This window comes from Puntigrus tetrazona, chromosome 17 (genome assembly GCF_018831695.1).
Source record: "Puntigrus tetrazona isolate hp1 chromosome 17, ASM1883169v1, whole genome shotgun sequence".
Classification (NCBI taxonomy): domain Eukaryota; kingdom Metazoa; phylum Chordata; class Actinopteri; order Cypriniformes; family Cyprinidae; genus Puntigrus; species Puntigrus tetrazona.
In genome coordinates, this window is record NC_056715.1 from 4,909,359 (window position 1) to 4,928,125 (window position 18,767).

An 18,767-nucleotide genomic window follows, 5' to 3' on the forward strand; every position below is an offset into this window, starting at 1 on the left:
TATATATATATATATATATATATATATATATATATATATATATATATATATATATATATATTTTATGTATAATTTATTTTAAAAGACAATTAAGTGAGGCAAAATTAAAGTAATTATGAAAACATTCTATATTAAGTAATGATTACAATGTACTGTAATCTGTAATATGCAATATTTTAACGCGTCAATTTTTTGTAGAATATTCAACTTTTATTTTGAAAGTAACGGACTAGAGCGTTCTAATGTTTCCATCCAGTCAGCGTCTCTCGTACTGCGTGCTTGAACTCAACTACTCTGCATAGACAACCAATCCCTTACACCCATACGGTTTCTATGCAAACATTTTCAACTTTCCAGAAGCCTGTCCAGGTTGTCTAAATGCAAATGTTCACAGCTGGAAGAAGTTGTAGGAGCGAGAGAGAAATAAACAATGCCGAGAGGAAAAAAATTGAATCGGTAAGATTTGAGTTAATGTTGAACGCTGTCATAACGCGTGCGAAACAGCTTTGCGTGGAACTGATTCTGGTGTAGAGACTGAGTTGATATATGCGGTATTTAGGAATGCGATCAAGGTAGCATGCTTCAAAAGTTAAACGACAACACTTGTAAGAAAAAAATGGTGTTGTAGCATTTATATACCACGTTAGATTACGTGTAGATGTTACAGACGCAAATGAAAAAAACAAATGTTCGCCCGAACAGGGACTTGAACCCTGGACCCTCAGATTAAAAGTCTGATGCTCTACCGACTGAGCTATCCGGGCTCTGAGCGGCCACTTGGGGGCGGTCATTTAAATCAGACCTGCATCTCTTAGAAACAACAATCAAATCATTGCGACCACTGCAAATGAGTAATCTGTATAATATTCTCTGTAAATAATATACTGTTGAATCGGTGACCTGCTCTCGAGAAATCCGTGACTAGAGGTCGCTGTTCATTGCGAGAACGCGCCTGTGAACGCTTTGAAGTTTGAGGAAACGCGATCTCATATTTAAGCGGTCCAAGTTTTATTGCTTGTTCTATTGTTATTTATATATATTTTTACCTTTACGATTGTTATTTGAATCATTCTAGAAATCCGAGTGTCACTGATGTGCATTATATATAATTTACATTTGTATTTTGTTTGTATTCTGTTAAGCTTCTTTGGAAATGTTAACTAAAATGCATAACATGCACATAAAATAAAAACCTCTGTTATGTTCACCAAATTCTTCTTCATTACAAATGCTTTTATCTGCTTGGCTTTTTATAATCTGCATTTGAATGCAAAAGAATAATCCCTTGAAACTTGAGTTTATTTTAGTATTCTGCTAAATTGCATTTTAGGGTGTTATTAGGTGCTGTTTGGTGCACTTTAGAAATATTAATGCATTTATAAAATGTTTTCTAAAATACAAAAAGAGAAATTTAGGTTAACTTTGTATAAAATGAAAACTTTCATTGTGAAATAGAGAGGGGTAACAGATTTTGGTAACCCTTTTATCTTATTTTTGCTGGGCAAAACTTTTTGGAGCAATGTTTCTTGGGCACTTTCCCACTGAAATGGGAAACATATTTAGTTCAGAATTAAACACTGATTATTTTGTTCAAAATCCTATGAACATTCAATGTGATTACTCTCTGTTTACAGTCCCATGCCAAATAAAAACGTGTTTCATAGGAAACTTATGTTTCTGATTGTAATGTTGCTACTGATGGGGTTATATATAATGTCTGTGTTCTTTAGGTTTTCTATGAGTGTGATGTTGGTAAGAAAGGTTATTTGTCCAGAGAAGATCTTAAGATGGCAGTGGTCATGCTTTTTGGATACAAGCCTTCAAAGGTACAGAAAATAATCAGAATCGTATTTGGCATATTTTTCTGAAATTCAGTTGCATAAATGTAGTCTTTATGTTAAGACTGTCTTAGGGTGTTTTTAACACTGCATTTTAATAAATTACAGACAATCTTAAAGAAATAAAAATAGATGAATAACTTTTCAGACTAATCTATGCAACCGGCTCCTCCTGAGATATGTTCACAATTTTGCTTAGTATTTTTTAAAATTATAATTCCACATTAATTCTGTATTTTCTCTTTCAGTCAGAGACAAATATCTTGATGGCGAATGGCACTGACCCTCCAGGTAAGGGCATAATATAGCAACTGGTTCAGTTGTACACATGCCAGTGTGTATTTTAGTGTTTTTTTTCGATTCACCTTCCGCAGACGCTCATCCCACATTGATGTGGAGTCTAAAATTATATGCACAATTCCGCTCCTGATTTATTTTTCTATGTGGAAAACCGAATTTTATACCGCTCAGGCAAAGTGAAAGGAAAAGGAGCTTGACGTAGATACTGTGTAATCTTTTTACACATTGCCAGTAATGAAATCCTGACAAACAGCAGTAAATAATGTCGCCGTGAAATGCATACAGGATTTCTACAGGCCCCTTTGACAGACAGAAACGCTGAGGAAAATGGGGGTTTGGCAGGACAGCATTTTGAGGGAGACATTAAATGGTTGAAGACCTAGATTAGTAAGTAATTTGTTTCTTGTTTTATCCCACAAGCAAATTGCTTTTGTATGCTGCCCTGTGGGAAAGCTGAAGATAATCTAGTTAAAGTGGCATGCTTTGTGTGATGAAATATTCCACCATTAAATCTTGCTCAGAGCAAATGGTGAATTAAATTGCCCCTCTTTTGAATTTCATGTGATTACTAAATTAGTGATGGTCGGGAGGAGAGGGTTGCTGGTGGTGATGTGGGAGGCTTGACTAGACTCAGTAGTGAAATGCTTTGGCAGGCTCATCGCACGGAAAAGAGGCCACTTTAGGCTTCACTGAAACACGGTGTTCACAATGCCACTCACCCCCTTGCCACTGTCCTTCTCTTTATCTCACTCTCTTTCCTCCCCTTTCACCAGCTAAGTAAGTGAGAAACGGAGGAAAGGTCACACAGCTAGCTATCTTCTAATTACGATTTCTAGTGCCTCTATTTTTATCACGGAGGCATGGAAGCTTCGGGACGTAAGATGTTGGTGATTCAGAAATCCCTCCACAATGGTAACCGATGGATATTTAATAACAGACGCTGATTTTTTGGGGATGCAATGCAAGGCACAAACTTGCTTTGCCCTCATAAGTGCCACAGGTTAATGTGACAGAGCAACCGCCGTGCCTTTAAGATGTTTTCATTTGTCTGTCGCATTTTTATAGAGATATTATTATTATTATTAAACAATGATACAACACGAAAGTGCTCTTCTGATAATCAATATTGGTCAGAAGTTTCGTTTACGCTGTACATCCCTGCCGTTTGTTGAGAATAGTAGAGGAATACTCCGAAAATGTCAAAGGGTTATATTTTGAACTGCGTTCAGATTCATGCAAATGTAAACATAGACCCTTCCCAGATTTTGTATGACAAATAGTTGATTATGATGGCGCTTGATGTAAAAATGCTATGATAAACGCTTGACTAACCGGAATGGCACAGTAGGTTAGATCTTAAGGTTTAGATTTGGTCCTTAAATCTCCAAAAACGTCTTATATTTAGGCTGGTTACGCAATGCTAAGCATCCATGCGATGTTGTATTTCAGCTTCCACCCTGGGCTGGATGGCTCGGGGATAGTCCGTCGTGAAAAGGGAGGAAAGAGCACATCAAATCAGAGATGTCCATGATTTTAAATAGGAGCTCTAGGCGAGAACACTGTTGCACATTTTCCAGTGTTTGTGTGTGTGTGTGTGTAAGTCAGGCAGTGGTCTGTTCTGCTGAATGAGTCACGCAAAAGAGGAGAGAAGATGTGAGGATCAGAGGGAAGGGGAGGGCGGTGAGAAGAAAACTGATTGAGGAAAGAAGAGCGTGGAAAGACCCCAAGGTAGTGAAGATTGTAGAGAGGCAGAAATTAAGAAAGGGGTGGAAACTTGGTAAGAACGCACGGACCACCCAGTTGACTGATAGGCTCTGTATCACAGTGAATGTCAGTCAGCCCCGATCTGGCTTCCTGCACCAGCATCCTTTAAAGGCAGGAGGGAAACGGAGAAAGAGAGAGAGATGGGTTTTAAAGATGCCTGCACAGCTCTTTCTTTCATTTGTTGCCAGACATGCTGTCAGGGTTAGGCTATACGTAAACCTGTGCATTTTTTGTGTGAGAGCGTGAGGGTAAGAAACACTGAACTTGGTAGATGCGTTGTGCATCTGTAATACTTTTATAATTTTAATGTAGAAATTCAATAGAACTTCAAGGCTGTGTGAAGATAACAGAAACAGATATCGCTTATGTGGTGTTTAAAATCTCAATAGGCCAAAGTTGTCCTAATTCTATCAAAATTTGGCAGCGCACATTAAAGTTAACATGAAATAAAAATTTCCTTGTCTATTTTTTAAATGCGCATTATTGATCTTATTGTGAATAATTCATCTATGTATGTTTCATCGCCCTACATTTAACATTTTTGATCATTTTGTCTTTTGATAATCCATTTCACATTGTTGCATGTCACAGTTCTGATTAAAGCCTCTGTCAGCATTTCTATTATGTTGTGATTTTAAGAAAACCTTAATGTGTTTTAATTATTAAAGGTGCTTGCATTGCTATTGCTATTGGTTAGGATGAAGAATTTGGACAATGTTAAAAAAAGGAAATATTGGTATGTATCTTGTATCTTTGTACCATTTCTGCTACAAATAGACAGTATATGATGCCTAAAATCATGCAGCTTGAGAAGAGGTGTGCTATTACTTTTATAAGCAATCAGACGTGTGATTTTCAGGCAAAAACTGAGAGAAGGAGGGAGACGAGCTATGTCTTGGGACCAGTATATCATAGAAACCTAATGCAGCCCTCTAAATTCCTTCCAGAACACGTTAGTGACCACATAACAGAACCCTAATAGTCACACTAACATTGTGAGTTGTGTGCATCAGGATGAGGTACAAATCTGCTTACAAACTTGTTTTTAGAAAACAACTGTGTTCTGTGTTCATGTAGTATTCTTTTATCACTTGGCTTGAGATTCTCAAAGGACAGATTACAGCGTATGTTTTGGCATGACTCGAAGTGCAGTGGAGCCATCACATCTGTCCTCGGATCTCTTAATTAATTTCTCTATTTTCCCAATAGAGGTTTATCCCCCAGTTTCTCAGCCATCACTGTCAGCGTAGCCCACCCAGATCTCCTCGCTAAACTCCCTCTGTATGTTTGGTGTTTCGTGAGAATGCTCCCCAGCCTACCTTTTTCATCTCAATAACAGCACTCAGAGAAAAAATGACTACCCTGCAGGCAAGAGGGAAAGATATTACTCCTTTAAACACAGTGCTTTCAGATGACTGCCATGTAAAGGAAGAGCATGCACTTCAGACGAGAGCTTTGTAATAAACCCAGTATTCTTTCTCTCCCTCTTTTTTTCTGAAAGGGGTCTCGCTGGAGCGATTTGTGTCTCTCATGGGGAGGAAGATGTCAGCAGAAGATCCATACGAGAAGACGAGGCAGATCTTCAGTGCATTTGATGTACACTGTATGTTCCTCCTCTCTTTCTCTGTGCGTTCTGCATGTTTAACACTTTTGCTTCAATACTTTTGAGTTGATACAGAACTAGACTGGTGATATGTCTGCTTGCAGACCTCACGGTTTTTATTTTGTGGAAATGCTAAAGAATAGTGAATCAGTTGAAACACCTCTGCAGCCTTTATGCACCTGTGCAGATTATTTTGGGATTGTCTTCTGTGCAAGCACAAGGCATATGCACACTAAAAGTGTGGTTTTAGCTGACACTTTTCAAGTGCCGTAAAAAATACTAAAGTGTTTATGATTATAATATGTCACGTACTAAGTTTAGGCCACGTTGGCCAAGGAGAACTAAAAGTAAACAGTACCATTAGAGGCCTAGAATAACTGCGAACATAATTTCTGTGCAGTTCACATTTATTGACCAAATCAGTTGTGCAAAGACTTCGCGGTTTGCTGTATTTACAGTTTTGTTTCTATCACAAGAAAAGAAAATACATATTGGCAAGATTTTATTTGAATAAGTATGTGCTCAGTCAGAAGGTTAAAGGAATGCTATGCAAGGTGCACTCTTCTCTGGGAGGAGAAAAATAGTATTTTCTAAACAAGGGTCAGTGCTTTTGCCAGCTATTATATTTGGTTGCACACACTATTGTGGTATTAGGTATAGATGGTGTTTTCATATTATTGCAGTAGAGGGCGCCATGTGTCCTTTTTTTTGGTCCTCTGTGACCGTCAGGCAATGGATATTCTCCCTCCTGGTAGTTTTGTTTCCTTTGATATTTGTGGAAAAAGAAATAAACCTTTTTTTTGGTGATTTAACTTCAGATTTTTAAACAATGAATGCCTGATAAACTAGAAAGCCGAATACAAAGGTTTCCTTCATCTGTTTCTAAAGTTTTTTGGTGCTATATATGAAGTTATGCTATGAAATTAAACGTCTGAGCCAATGTTTTATCCTTCAAGGTTGGGTAGAAAACAGTAAAATGGGTCTCATGGTCTCCGTGGATCATTTCGGCCTCCCTGGAACTGTTTGTAGGATATTCCAATGAGAGGCAAATGTATAATTAACTAATTAATTTTGTTACAGAAATAATTTCACTGAGTAAGTTAGGACTGACCACGGGAGGAGGATATCAGCTGACCTTGATTGAATCTGCTCAGAATGGTCGAGGGATCTTATTTCATTAACCTTGCTGACCCGCTATTAAAGAGGAAAACTGGTGTGTTTGAGCAGAATATTTATACATGTAAAGGCTGCCTCTTCAGCAGATGTTCGATGGACCCATTATTGCCTGAAGCTGAGTCTCTCATTCACTTTCTGTTTATCTCTTTGGTATCTCATTTACTTTCTCAGACTGCTTTGAAATATCTCCCGACTTCCTGTGAGCCTCCCGAACAGGCTTTGGAGCAGCATTTTTTAGGACCTAAAATAGTCTCCAGTAATAAGTAGTAGGCATTTAAAAAATACAGTTGGCTTTTAATTAGAATTGTGAATGTTAATGAACCATCAAATTCATCTCGAGGACCAAATTGCTGTAAGCGGGTTCACTCAACCCTTGTACGAATTCTGAGCGACCTGAAAATTAGCTAATTTTAGAACTGAGATTGGAAGTGTGATTCTGACTTACTCTTAACTCACCCAACGTATTGCGATTCCGGTCTCGGCGGTGTATATCAGCACAATTGATAGTGCCATAAAATGCTATAAAAATAGAGTCTTTTTGAAAATGAATTTGGCTTCTCGGTAAACGGTTGTGAATGAACATGCACAGCTGGAAAGCTGAAGGACAACTGTCAGGCAGGTGTTCTCCAGCAGAGCTTACATGCTAGCAAAGTGTCTTAATAATTTCAGCAGTTCCCAGATTGATTGTCTTTGTTCCTCTGCCAGCTAAGCTTAAACCCTCTGTCCTGGCTTTCTCTGCCTGATGTTCCTGTCAGACTGCCAACAGAGGCAAGTCCTCTCCTATCTGCGGCTGAACAGTTTGCGCTGGATGAGATGTTTGACTGTTTCATCTGCGCCGTCACCCCCGTCCTCATCTTCAATGGGGACACGCTGGAAGCTAAAGCGCGCTGAAGTGCGTCGCTCCCATTCAGAGCTGAAGTGGCAGCCTGCCCGGTGACAGAGCAGGCTCGGTGCTGTTGGAAACCCTCCCGTTCTCACCCGGTGTGAAAGTGAGCTGAGCTCCCTGCCGATTCCTGCTCAAAACATTCGTTTTCTCCTGCATTCAGCAAATAAATCACGCAATAACGCATCTTTCTAACACTTGAAATTCTGCTACATGTGATATTTTTCTAGTTTTGCTCAGGTCCTGTGGTTTCCGCAGGTGTCCGCTCTCATCCTTGTTGTCGTGGCTGTGGAGGGCAGTGTTTGGTTACGGTTGGTGAGCTGGTGTTGTCGGGTCTGCCGTGTTGACATGCATGTCACAGTGCTCCGCGACCCCCAACCCTCCCATAATTCCCCCGCTCAGTGCGCCGCTGTGCCTCTCATCAATTCAGCAGACACGTTAAACAGATTCCACTCTCAGCTCTGACTTTGGATGCGAGCGCTCTAAACTTCCTCAGGGGAGCCATTTCCTGCAAATCAAAGTCCTGCGTGCCAGCCGCTAAGAAGAAGGCACAACAAGCTGTTCCTTTGAGCTCTCAGGAAGAGGCTCACGGAGACACTTTGAGATCTCAGGCGGTCTTAGTTCTCACTCTCACAGTATCAGGCAAAAAACTGCAAGTGGACTTTTCCACACCGTCTAGCACACAGTGCGCAAAGCTTTTCAGAGTATATTCCTTTGACCATGAGTGTGGCTGTGAAGGTCTGGGAGTTTTAGTGATTAAGTGTAATTTTTATTCCATCTTTCCTGGTTTTTAATAAAAATATTAGCAAGTATTACACTGAGAGACACGCCAGAGATTACAGTTAGGAGAAAGCAAAAATACATATCCGTAGTCTCAAGCAGCATGCAATGTTTTTGGGGGGAAAAAAACAACACACGGGAAGTGGGAACAGCTAATGAGAACAGAGTTGAACCGCATATTAAAATGACATTTAATGCATCAGATACTACAAGAGACAAGAGATGTTAGCGCAATGGTTAGACATGTTCACCAAGTGCATATTTACATAGAAAACACAATGCAAAAGCAGCACAGCAAAATGCTAAAATCTGTAAAGAACTATTGCTGTATGTTGATATTTCACGTTTGCATGATGATGACAAGATATAAGGCTGTTATTGTCTTTGTTTTGGCAAAACATTTACTGTTTAGCTGGTGTTAAACTTTGTCATTTTGAATTTGAATGGTCTTGACTTTGAGTTAAGGGCTGTTCACACCATGGATGATAACTATAAAGATAACAATAAAAATAAAAATATAGTATAAAAATGTTTTTTCTCCGTATTACAGAATAGCACAGTCCACACCACAGCTATAATGAAAAAGGCACAGAGAAAAGATCGAATTGGTATCACTTTCAGAATTATTTCAGACCTAGTGAATGATACAAACATGACACCCATTCAAAATGCCTTCATATTTATGGCTCTTTTATTCAAAGATAATTAACAAGTCATTTGTTTTTTACGTTTGCACCATGTTGACCATTTCTCGTTGGAATTAAACATATTTTAACCAAATGATTAACATAGAGAAAGTTACTTTAATCATGTTTACAAATTCAAAACACAAAAATTCAAAACGTTCTCATATTGTCGCTTATATTGTCTAGTCCAACACTGTTGTGTGCTAACAAGTCCTCACCGACTCAAAATCTGGCCTGTTTGTGGACTGTGTGTGAACCTTGGCGGACTGTACTGATGACGCAGACAGCCTGTGTGCCGGAGCAGAACACGGACAAAGGAAGTGTACTTTAGGCTTTATCCACCAACTTTTTAGGGGGTGGAACGAGCAAAGAAAGCTGATTTTTATTCCTTAAGATAAGCAAAAATAATGAGAGTGTGCTCTCAGGTGTGCTTATCTCATCCTCTTTGCTCGATCTCACGCAAGTGTGGCGCACTAATAACACACCCGGCCTGACAGAGAACAAGTTCTTGATGTTTTAAAGTATTAGTCTTGTTAACACTTGCTCTGAATTTTTGTGCTCTCTACAGGTCGTGGCTTCTTAAAGTTGGATGACTTCAAAAGCGTCTTCAAGCGAGTTGCCCCTCGTCTGCCGGAGAGAACTGTGCTGGAGGCTTTCCGGTAAGAGTTCAGGCCCACGGTCTCTCTGTAGATACATCATTCAGAGGGTTTCTCTGGTCTGAATCTCTCATGTCTCCATAATCTTCCTTCTTGATTTCCTTTTCCAAAGTAGATTACAAAGGCAGATGGATGTAATTACTCCTCGAAAGTGTAGTCAGAAAAGGATTTTTGCACCCATCGCTCAGAGCAGGCCTCCCACTTCAACCTCAGCAACAAGCTGTGCGTTTGGCCGAAGCTTTGTTACTCGAACCCCTCCAGTGTGACTGAAAATGTTTGATACAGTCCCATCTGAAAGTAGCACAGGTCTGAGAGTCTGGAGGCTTGCGGTGTTGAGATCTGGCTGCTCATTAGGGTGAGAACATTTTCTTTGTGCCATGCTCCCTGTGGAGTTTCTCAGCCCCTTTCAGACCCCATGGCTGCTCCACATGTCTCTGTACACCTCATCTTCACCGTCTCGCTCAAAACTGCTCTGAACAGGTGGGAATCCGGGTCTGTGCGTGCTGTTCGTTCACACCCATTTCAAACAGTTATCACTACACCCAGAGCTGTCGCAGGATCCCAAAGCCAATATGACATTCGACAATCTCCCACTAAGATCTCCACTTTACTTCCGTACTATGATGTATCTAGAGGTTTCAACATGTCCCTGCGTTTGCAGTAATAGTGACACGTTATTATCAGCCCTCAACTGAGTCTCTCTTCTCGGTTTCTACTCCGTCTGAAGAGGTGACGCGGATATCGCATGTGGTTACAGCAATTTATCTCTTTTATCCTTTGTTTGAGGGCTCAAGAGCTCGGAGATGCGGCATACGTCTCCTTGTGCACAAACGTGTGTGTTTGTTTGCGTTTTGGACAGATTTAGTGCTTTGTTTGATGTGACTCATCCTCTGCAGTTGGCCACTGCTGCGAGTTGCAGCTACTGTTGAGAGGGGCACAGTTGTCCTGCAAAGCCGGCTAATATACGGACGCCCTTTCACACCACGCAAAGCATGATCACTGACAGCCCAGATATTGTGTCCCTCTGACCTTAAGCTCAGCTGACTTACTAGGAGTTGATAACCTCGGATCCTCAGTGAGTCACTGTGTTGCTATGATTGCAATGACATGCCAGCACTGCATTGGCAGAGTGACTTATGAGTGCAGGAGGCATTGTGGCATTTGTTTTTTTAATTAAATGCCGCAGTCATGTCAGAACCGAAGCGCTAAGGGCTTATGTCACGAGAAATCATGTAGCATGACTTCAGACATTCGATTTGTATCTATAGCGACTTCTCATTTGGCACTAGGCCTGTAGCTATTGATTATTTTGATAATTATCAAATAAAATAATGATCCAATATTAATCTGCAGTGTACGGTGGCCCAGCAGTGCACAGCACAATGAAATTGCAACAAAACACATAGATAGGACTAATTTCATTATGTTGTGCTAATTTAATTTTGCTGCTCGTTTCCATTGTGATTTGCTCATTTTGCTGTATTGCGACTTTTTCCTGTTGTGTTGTGATTTTTTCTGTTGTGCTGTCAGGCAAATAATCACATCTTTATTAGGATTTTTTCATATTCTTAAAATCCAAGAAACACAGTTTTTTTCTGTCTAAACAGATCAAAAACCTACACAACTATCAGAGTTCCCGTGTTTTTTCAATATCATCATTTTTGGTTGTGTTGATTATATCTTTATGAAAGTGGACTGAACAATTTGGGCTTAATGTTTTTGCATGAACTTTCCTTGTGTAAGGAAATATCTAAGAGATTTTTTTTCATATGCAAGGAAAAAAGGGGAATTATATCCAAGAGTCATTAAGTTAAGAAAGTACTTTTGAGTAATATGTTGTAAATGTTGTTTTGTATGACAGTAAAAAGGTCAATAAACTATTCAACAGCAAGAATATAAATGAATATATTGTTTACTGTCAAATAATGCAGACTACTCATTTTGGACTTGTTTGCCTAAGCCAAGTGTTGGTGATTCCCTTTTGCCCTCTCAGGTGTTGACTTTCACCGGTTGATGTGTCTCTCCCGCTATGAAAAGCCATGTAGATGTTTGACTTAGCAAGAGTAGAGAAGCACCTGGAACAAACAGGAACACTCAGAGCACTCTGTGTGTGTGTGTGTGTGTATTTGTGTCTTTGCGTGTCGGTGTGTGTGCGCTCCAGTCCCCAGCTAGCGCACGTTCAAAGTCATAACCTTCACGCCGCTGTGCCATCTTGTTTTCCTCTCTCCACCTCCTCCGGTTCTCCTCCGCCCCGTCATCCTGCCACCACTGACAGAGTGTGGCAGCAAACGGACCGAATGGAAAAAAATGGAATTCCAAGGAAGAAGTGAAGGAAGAGAGAGAGAGAGAGAGAGCTCACCTTGAATGTTGCGTTTGGAGTTTATCTGCAAGCCCAGGGCTGTGTTTAGAAAAGATTATCACAACAAAGTGATAAGCGGGAACGTCCGCCTTTGGTGTCTCTTTCAGAGGGTGCCCCGTGTGTGTGCACGTACGTGTGTGTGTGTGTGTTGTCAGGTTTGCTCTTCTTTTATACCTTGAGATGAACTGAAGCTTCTTTTTTGGATCTGTGTTTGTGTTGCGACCCCTTTGTGAAGAAAAGAGCAACACCCTTTTCCTGTCCTTTTTGGCATAATTATAGCAGAACAATGGAGCGCCCTGCAGGCTTCACACCATTAGCAGACGTGCTGTTGCCTCTTTATGCGCTAGAGATTGATGGACATGTGCTGCCTCTCTGAATGAATGTTAACACCGCCATTTCTCCCCGCTGCTTGTTGCCATGACGACGTGGTACGCAGAGCTGGTGCCATCACACCTTGAGCGCTGCCTGCGGTTGTTTTTCTTTTTTTTTTCTTCTTCTTCTTTCGCTACTCACTGCTTTTCTCTTTTGTTGTCGCCGTTTCCAGAGCAACTATCTGCCATCACCTTTCCATAAATACCTGCTGCACACACATTCTTACAGTTCTTGAGTTACAAGAATGCAGCGGTGTTTTTTTTTACCCTCTTATTCACTTTATCCTCCTCCCCCTCCGCATCGCTCTCGTTCTCTCACCCGCTGAGGAATCTCAGGTTTCTCATTGTTCTCCTCTCTGATGTCCCAGCTTTAGCCAGCTTGTGCTGACAGACTTGTCCTTACTAATAAGTCTAAAGGAAAAGCCCATTTTACACTGCATCCTTTCATTGTCATTTAGCGGAGCTATTATTTGCCTTACTGTACATCCATTAAATATGATCACTTCTCACATATCTTTCTCTTCCTTGTGCATTTACAGGACAAACTGAAGCTAGAGAATTTTGCCCATGGAGAAGTCAGGTGCTAAAAGGTGTTATGTTGGTTGCTAAAACAGAAATCTTTTGTTTTTTATTCGCCTCCAGCACAGGAATCTGAACCAGCATGCTTCTTGCGCACCTGTTTGAGGATCTGCCACTGTCTCAGTAAGCATAGTGCATTCAGTTTTAGTAAGTTTGGTTTAGTTTTCAATAGTAAGACGAGGTATAAATGCTAATTTCAGATAAGCTATTCATTCTGGTTTTGATTCAAATTCATTTGTTGTATATTTCAGTTATAATGTCCATATATTCTCCTAATTGTGAAAGTGATAGGGCCAATTAGGCCGATTCAAAATAGTAATTCATGTTTTAAAATTTTCATTAAATAGAAGAAAATAGAAGAAATTTTCCCAGCCTTTGTATAAACAGTATCAAAACTACAAATGGTGACCGTTTATTGTTTTTTAATTACTGAAAAAAAACTGGCTCGAAGGTTCCTCAGAGGTCTGGGCTACATTAGTTGCGCAATATGTTTCTGATTCTAATGTAAAAAAAAAAAAAATGGATTTAATGTCTGTTGAAAATCACTGTTTGTACTAGCCCTAGAAACTGGATGACAACCACAATAGTGGATTTTTATGACGAATTTGTCAGTTTTACTTTGAAATTAAGTAAAACAAAGAGAAAAGCGTGTAGAATAATGGGAGCACTTGGCCTTATCAATGAAAAATGTAATTGCATCTCTCTCTCAACTGCAGCGATGAGTGGCGGTTTACTTGTACTCTCCAAAAACGTTGTGTTCTCTGCTTCTGTCTTTAGAGTCTTCCTAATCTGAAATGGAGGCTAATGAAAAAGTGAATTAATTAGCATTCCTAAATTAAACTTCTCTAGGAGTTTCGTCTTATTAACCATTGAGTGCTTTTTATGTGCCTTTAAAAAATATTCATGCAAATTACCCCACAATGTGAACGCCTAAGGCCAAGCAAGAGTTTATAACGAATATCTCTCTTTCTCTCTCTCTCTTTAAAAAAAAAAGATTTTCATACCTCTGTTTTTAAATATGCATGCCTCATGCCTCCGGTATTTCATACCGTTCTGTTTAGGTGCCTTCTGTGCTGAGCCACATGTAGGAATAGGGTCACGACTCTTTCATGCAATTTTGTCCCCCAAGAGTGGCGAAGAGAGAGAGAGAAATAGGTGGTGGGGGGAGAAATGAGGAAAAACTCCTACAGATCAGTAGCAAATTAGCCCTGCCTGGTCTCAGCATGAGTGCATTTACTGCATATTGAGAGTTTGCCCTTTCCCTTTGCCACCATATCAAGGTAATTACATTTCCTTTGTAGCGCTCTGAAAGGAGGTATTGCTGGCCTGGAGTTTCACTGCCCGCCCATGGAAGCACAGAGTGCATAAATCCCTTAAAATAGCTCTTTTTTTCCCCCTCTTCCTGCTGACACAATAAGCTTAATGAAGGCACAATAACACAGCCGATTCAGCTCTGTGCTGGACACTCAGAAAGCTGCTAATGGTGAGCTGAAGAGCGGCTTTTGGAAACATTAACGTTATTCCTTCACACATATCACACACACAAGCAAACTCTCTCTCTCACAACCGTTTGACAGTGCAATGGACCCGATTATGTGGGAGGTGGAATTGTTTAATCTAATTTCAGCAAATTTCCCTTGCTTTTTTTGTCATCTCGTTGAAATAATAATTTGCTGAAAAAGGGCAAAGCCTGCATCAGGGCTTGTATTATTTTCTCTGTCTGTACTGAAAACTTCATCAGCCATGCACAGATGTGGAACGGTGATTAGGAGTGAGACAAAAAAAATGCTTAGATTAATCTTTTAATTTTAGATTTTCCTTTGTTGACCCTTTATCTGCTTTGTCTTGTTCTGTTTCTGTCTGTCTCAGTCTTTAGACGAGCGAGCTGGTTAAAGGCAGACTCAGAATTCAAGCAGGGTTGCCAGAGGGTAATGCAGTAATCACATTGGTTCCCCTTAGAGTGGGCGAATGGGTGAGGAGAGCGGTGCCCTCTGCTTGTGGCTGTTCCTCCAGCCTCTGCATACGTCTGGCTGGCTTTGCTTGCAGAGGGAGGCTAAACATACACCCTGTGTAAATGCAGAAAATCCATTTCTTTTTGTATTGTTCCACGTCTGCCTTAAAGACGTGCTCTTTTAGCCCATTTAATTTTGCATACGTACTGTTTCTGTATACAATTTGACAGCCACACATAATTGATTTTTGTCTGGAACCTGATGGTTTTGTTTTTTCAGCCTGCGAAATAATTCAGAGCTTGTCAGTTCATCTGAGATTTCCAAACCGAAATGTTTTCGGTTTCTTTTTAAACCGATGGCTTTTAGGGAAAGGGGGAAGGGGAGAATCTGAGTAATTCCACTGGGATCTTTGTACATTGTGTAGTTGCCATGACAATTACATTATAGTCTCCACTGGCAATCATCCACCTTGTTGGAATTCTAATGAGGAAGTTTCCCCCTCCTCTTTTTTTCCTCCACCTACTTTTTTTCTGTTTGGGTGTGTGTGCGGCTATCAAGGATCTCATGCCATAGTGGAAAACTGCGTTCCTTGAAGCGAAAATATAAGTGCCTTTTAAATAGGGCCACGGAGGGGGCCACGGTCTGCTGTCTGAGAGAGATAGCAGTATGCTGCTGGGCTGTGCCCATTACACTCTCTCCCGGGGTCTAGGCTAATAAAGATAGGTTGATACATCCGTCAGAGCCCGCCTCAGAAAGTCTAAGAGAGCAAGAGGCGCTGTTCCAGAAGTGAGGTAACATTGGTGGCGCTCCCCGAAGATGGGCGATAAGCATGCGTAACGAAAATCGCTTTAAAAATTACTTTTAGTAACAAAAAGCGTGACTTTTTCTCTTTCTTTTTTTTTCAATGGAACCTTTCTGTGTTTAATATGCTTCTGAATGTTATTCAGCTAATTTCCACCTGCAGGCATATCCGTTACTGCACATAAGACACCAAATTTCACACGTTTGATGTGTACCGGTGAGATCATAATCTAAGGAGTGATTTAAGGAGCTTCTGGAGCGCTGAATAAATCAATGAATTAATTAAGGCTATCAAAGAAAATGATCTCTCTTCTATCGAGGGTAAGTTCCAGCCGAGCTCAAATCGCACAATCTATCGAGGTTTATTTCCTGATACAAACGCAAGGTCACTGTAGCCCCTTTTACCAGGATTGATGTTGTCTGTGCTCTTTTTCACAAGTGACATTTCATCACGTTTTCTTACTTTGTGCGGTTTGATTTGCGCTACAGGATAGTTTTACGTGTCAATATTCTCATTCCCATTGCGGAAGAGGAAGCAGTGGGGGAGCCCATTCGGCCTCAATGCTGTAAGCTGCTCTTTATCGATGCTTATGCTTCTCTTGGTACTAAATCAAGATGTTGAATTGGGCTGAAGCCACAGGACAAGCAAATTCTCTCCAGGATGAGAGGATTCAGGAAGTGCCCAAGCTCCAAGCCATTCTGAGCCAGGGGCATTAAGTAAATCCTGGCCGTTTACTGTGTGTTGGCTGTGTGTATGTGTTTGATGCTGATGGGATGGGATTGCAGGGATGGAAGGAAGCTCACTACAGCACTTGTCTTTGGTCCTGAATTCTCCTCTCATAAGGACCTTATATAATCCCTTTTCATGTTCCTGCTATGTTGAGCTATGCTCATGTAATGTTCTTTCAAACTTGTCATATTTTTCAAATCTGCTTCAGAAAGGAATTTATCACCTAATAGAATATTTGAACTGTGTAATTCAAATAGAAAGATGGAGTAGGGACTTCTTTATATGTGGATGGAATGTGATATAAATAACTGAACTCTTTAGCTTTGAAGTTAACTCAATATTCAAATTTTTTCACATAATTTATTTTACATCGAAAAATAATTGCCAGAGCCCCTGCCATACTGCCATGGACCCCTTGGTTGAAGACCCCTGCTCTGTTGTAATGAATAGCTTGCTCTGTAAAACAACATGGGTAGAGGCAACAGAGCTGTTCTTTAGAAAATATCTTGGAAAGCAGCAACCTATTGTGTTGGCAATCGTATTATTGCACTGGACAACATTTCTCTTTATAGTCATCATTTACAAAGTGCACTGCAGGCTTTAAACCGTTGGTTCTCCAATATGTTGTATGTCAGAGACAACAGGGCTTGTTTTACCACAGTGCAATAGAATTATGCCGCTGTGATGAATTCACAAATAATTCACAAATAGATTTTCCAGTGCTTATATGAAATATTGCTGCATTGCATTCTGTTGAACTGTAGTGATTTGTGAATGGACTTAAAAACATAATGAAGATAAAAATGTTTATACTGCATGTTTAAAAATGTATATATATAATTATATATGCCCTCCACTATGTTATTGACGTATTCAAGGCTGGTTTTAGAGTGATCTTGAAAAGAGTGCGTACTTGTATAAATGTTAGTTATTTGCAGGAGCTATTATTATAAAAGTGAATGTTCTGTTAAAATACATTTAAAGAATGGCATTGTGTCTGCACTTGGAGTGAATGGCTGCTCAAAAGCTCTTATAGTGAATGCCAAGTATAGGTCTTATTTTTAATACCCACCTCCCTTCAGTCAGAGAAAATAGGCATATTTCTATAATATAAGAAGTCTTTGTTTAGGGCTTATTCCATTGTACATTTCCTTTCCTCCCTCTCTGTGTATATCTGTCATTATCAAGTAGAGGAGTTTCCTTGAACTTCTCTCGGATGTCTTGGATCTCATTATGTTTAATAGAGGCATGAGTATAAGGCTTCAGTTGACATGGTCCATTATTCTTATTTGACTGAATCGTTTCTTTGAACTATCGGCAGTGTAGAGGCAGTAAGCATATAAGAACCGTCTCTCAAAATCAAGCAGGCTTCTAAAAGAAGAACCTATGTTAAGTCCTGGTTTAAATAAGAGATTAAATGTTTCTTCTAGCTTAAAGGGATGGTTCACCCAAAGGTAAAAGTTTTGTCATGTATCCATATCTTTCTAAACCCTTATGTCTGCTTCACGTTTGTAGATATTAAAAAGTGTCGATATTGAACAATGACAATCAGTGGAGTTTAATATTTTCACCCCAATAAAAACTTTAAGAGTAAAAACTTCATAGTTGCAAAAGAGTACCTTTGATCTCCACAGGCAGTTTGCCGATTATCTTCTTCTGGCTGGTAAGTGCAGAGATGGCTACCCATAATGCCCTAAGGGTCACCGTGGATTGCTGTTTAGAGGTACAAATCAACTTATGCTTGGTTTGTGATGTTTTTTATTACATTTCTGAGACATGAATTCACTGTCCTGTAGAATGTAGCTGTAACTCAAACAGCCTGTTAGTTTAAAGAACTTGAAACATTTCTGTGCCCTAAGCTGTGAGACTTGTGATTGGCTGTCAGAGATTCTAAACTGAGGCTCATGGGAATAGCGAGATAGTCTATCTCTCTCTCTTTCTCCACAGCCTTTCCGCTGTCACGTTTTTATTATTAAACAACCACCGCATGGAAGGTCTGTCTTCAAAGGCGCAGGCCATTAAAGTTTTTGCAGCCGGGATTTGAGGCGCCGTGTTTGTGTGACACACATTACGTAAGTCTTGTCTGACTTACCGTGGAGATTGAAAAGCAAAGCTGCGGATTCTGTTTGTGTCTGTCAGTAGCGGCGGCGAATACTTACTCCAGATAATGCTTGTTTGTTGTTTGAGCAAAAAACATCTTTGGGACATTGGTTTGGGGCAGCCGTAGATACATGACAGTCATGGGTCGAATGGGTAATTTGTGTCCAGGATTGCATCACTTCCTGTTTT

The 18,767-nt window shown here is 40.1% G+C and overlaps 1 protein-coding gene and 1 non-coding gene across 2 annotated transcripts in view; one reads left to right on the plus strand and one right to left on the minus strand.

Moving 5' to 3' along the window:
• The first annotated feature begins 284 nt into the window (after positions 1–284).
• Positions 285–18,767, plus strand: part of efcab11 (EF-hand calcium binding domain 11) — a 41,666-nt gene continuing 23,183 nt past the window's right edge. The window contains exons 1-5 of the mRNA XM_043262492.1: positions 285–456; positions 1,731–1,826; positions 2,087–2,129; positions 5,404–5,505; positions 9,599–9,689. Coding sequence (XP_043118427.1) covers positions 379–456; positions 1,731–1,826; positions 2,087–2,129; positions 5,404–5,505; positions 9,599–9,689 — 410 coding nt within the window. The 5' untranslated portion in view covers positions 285–378. The remainder of the gene's footprint in view (positions 457–1,730; positions 1,827–2,086; positions 2,130–5,403; positions 5,506–9,598; positions 9,690–18,767) is intronic.
• On the minus strand, positions 692–764 carry trnak-uuu. The gene has a single exon. It is a non-coding gene; the product is annotated as a tRNA-Lys (tRNA).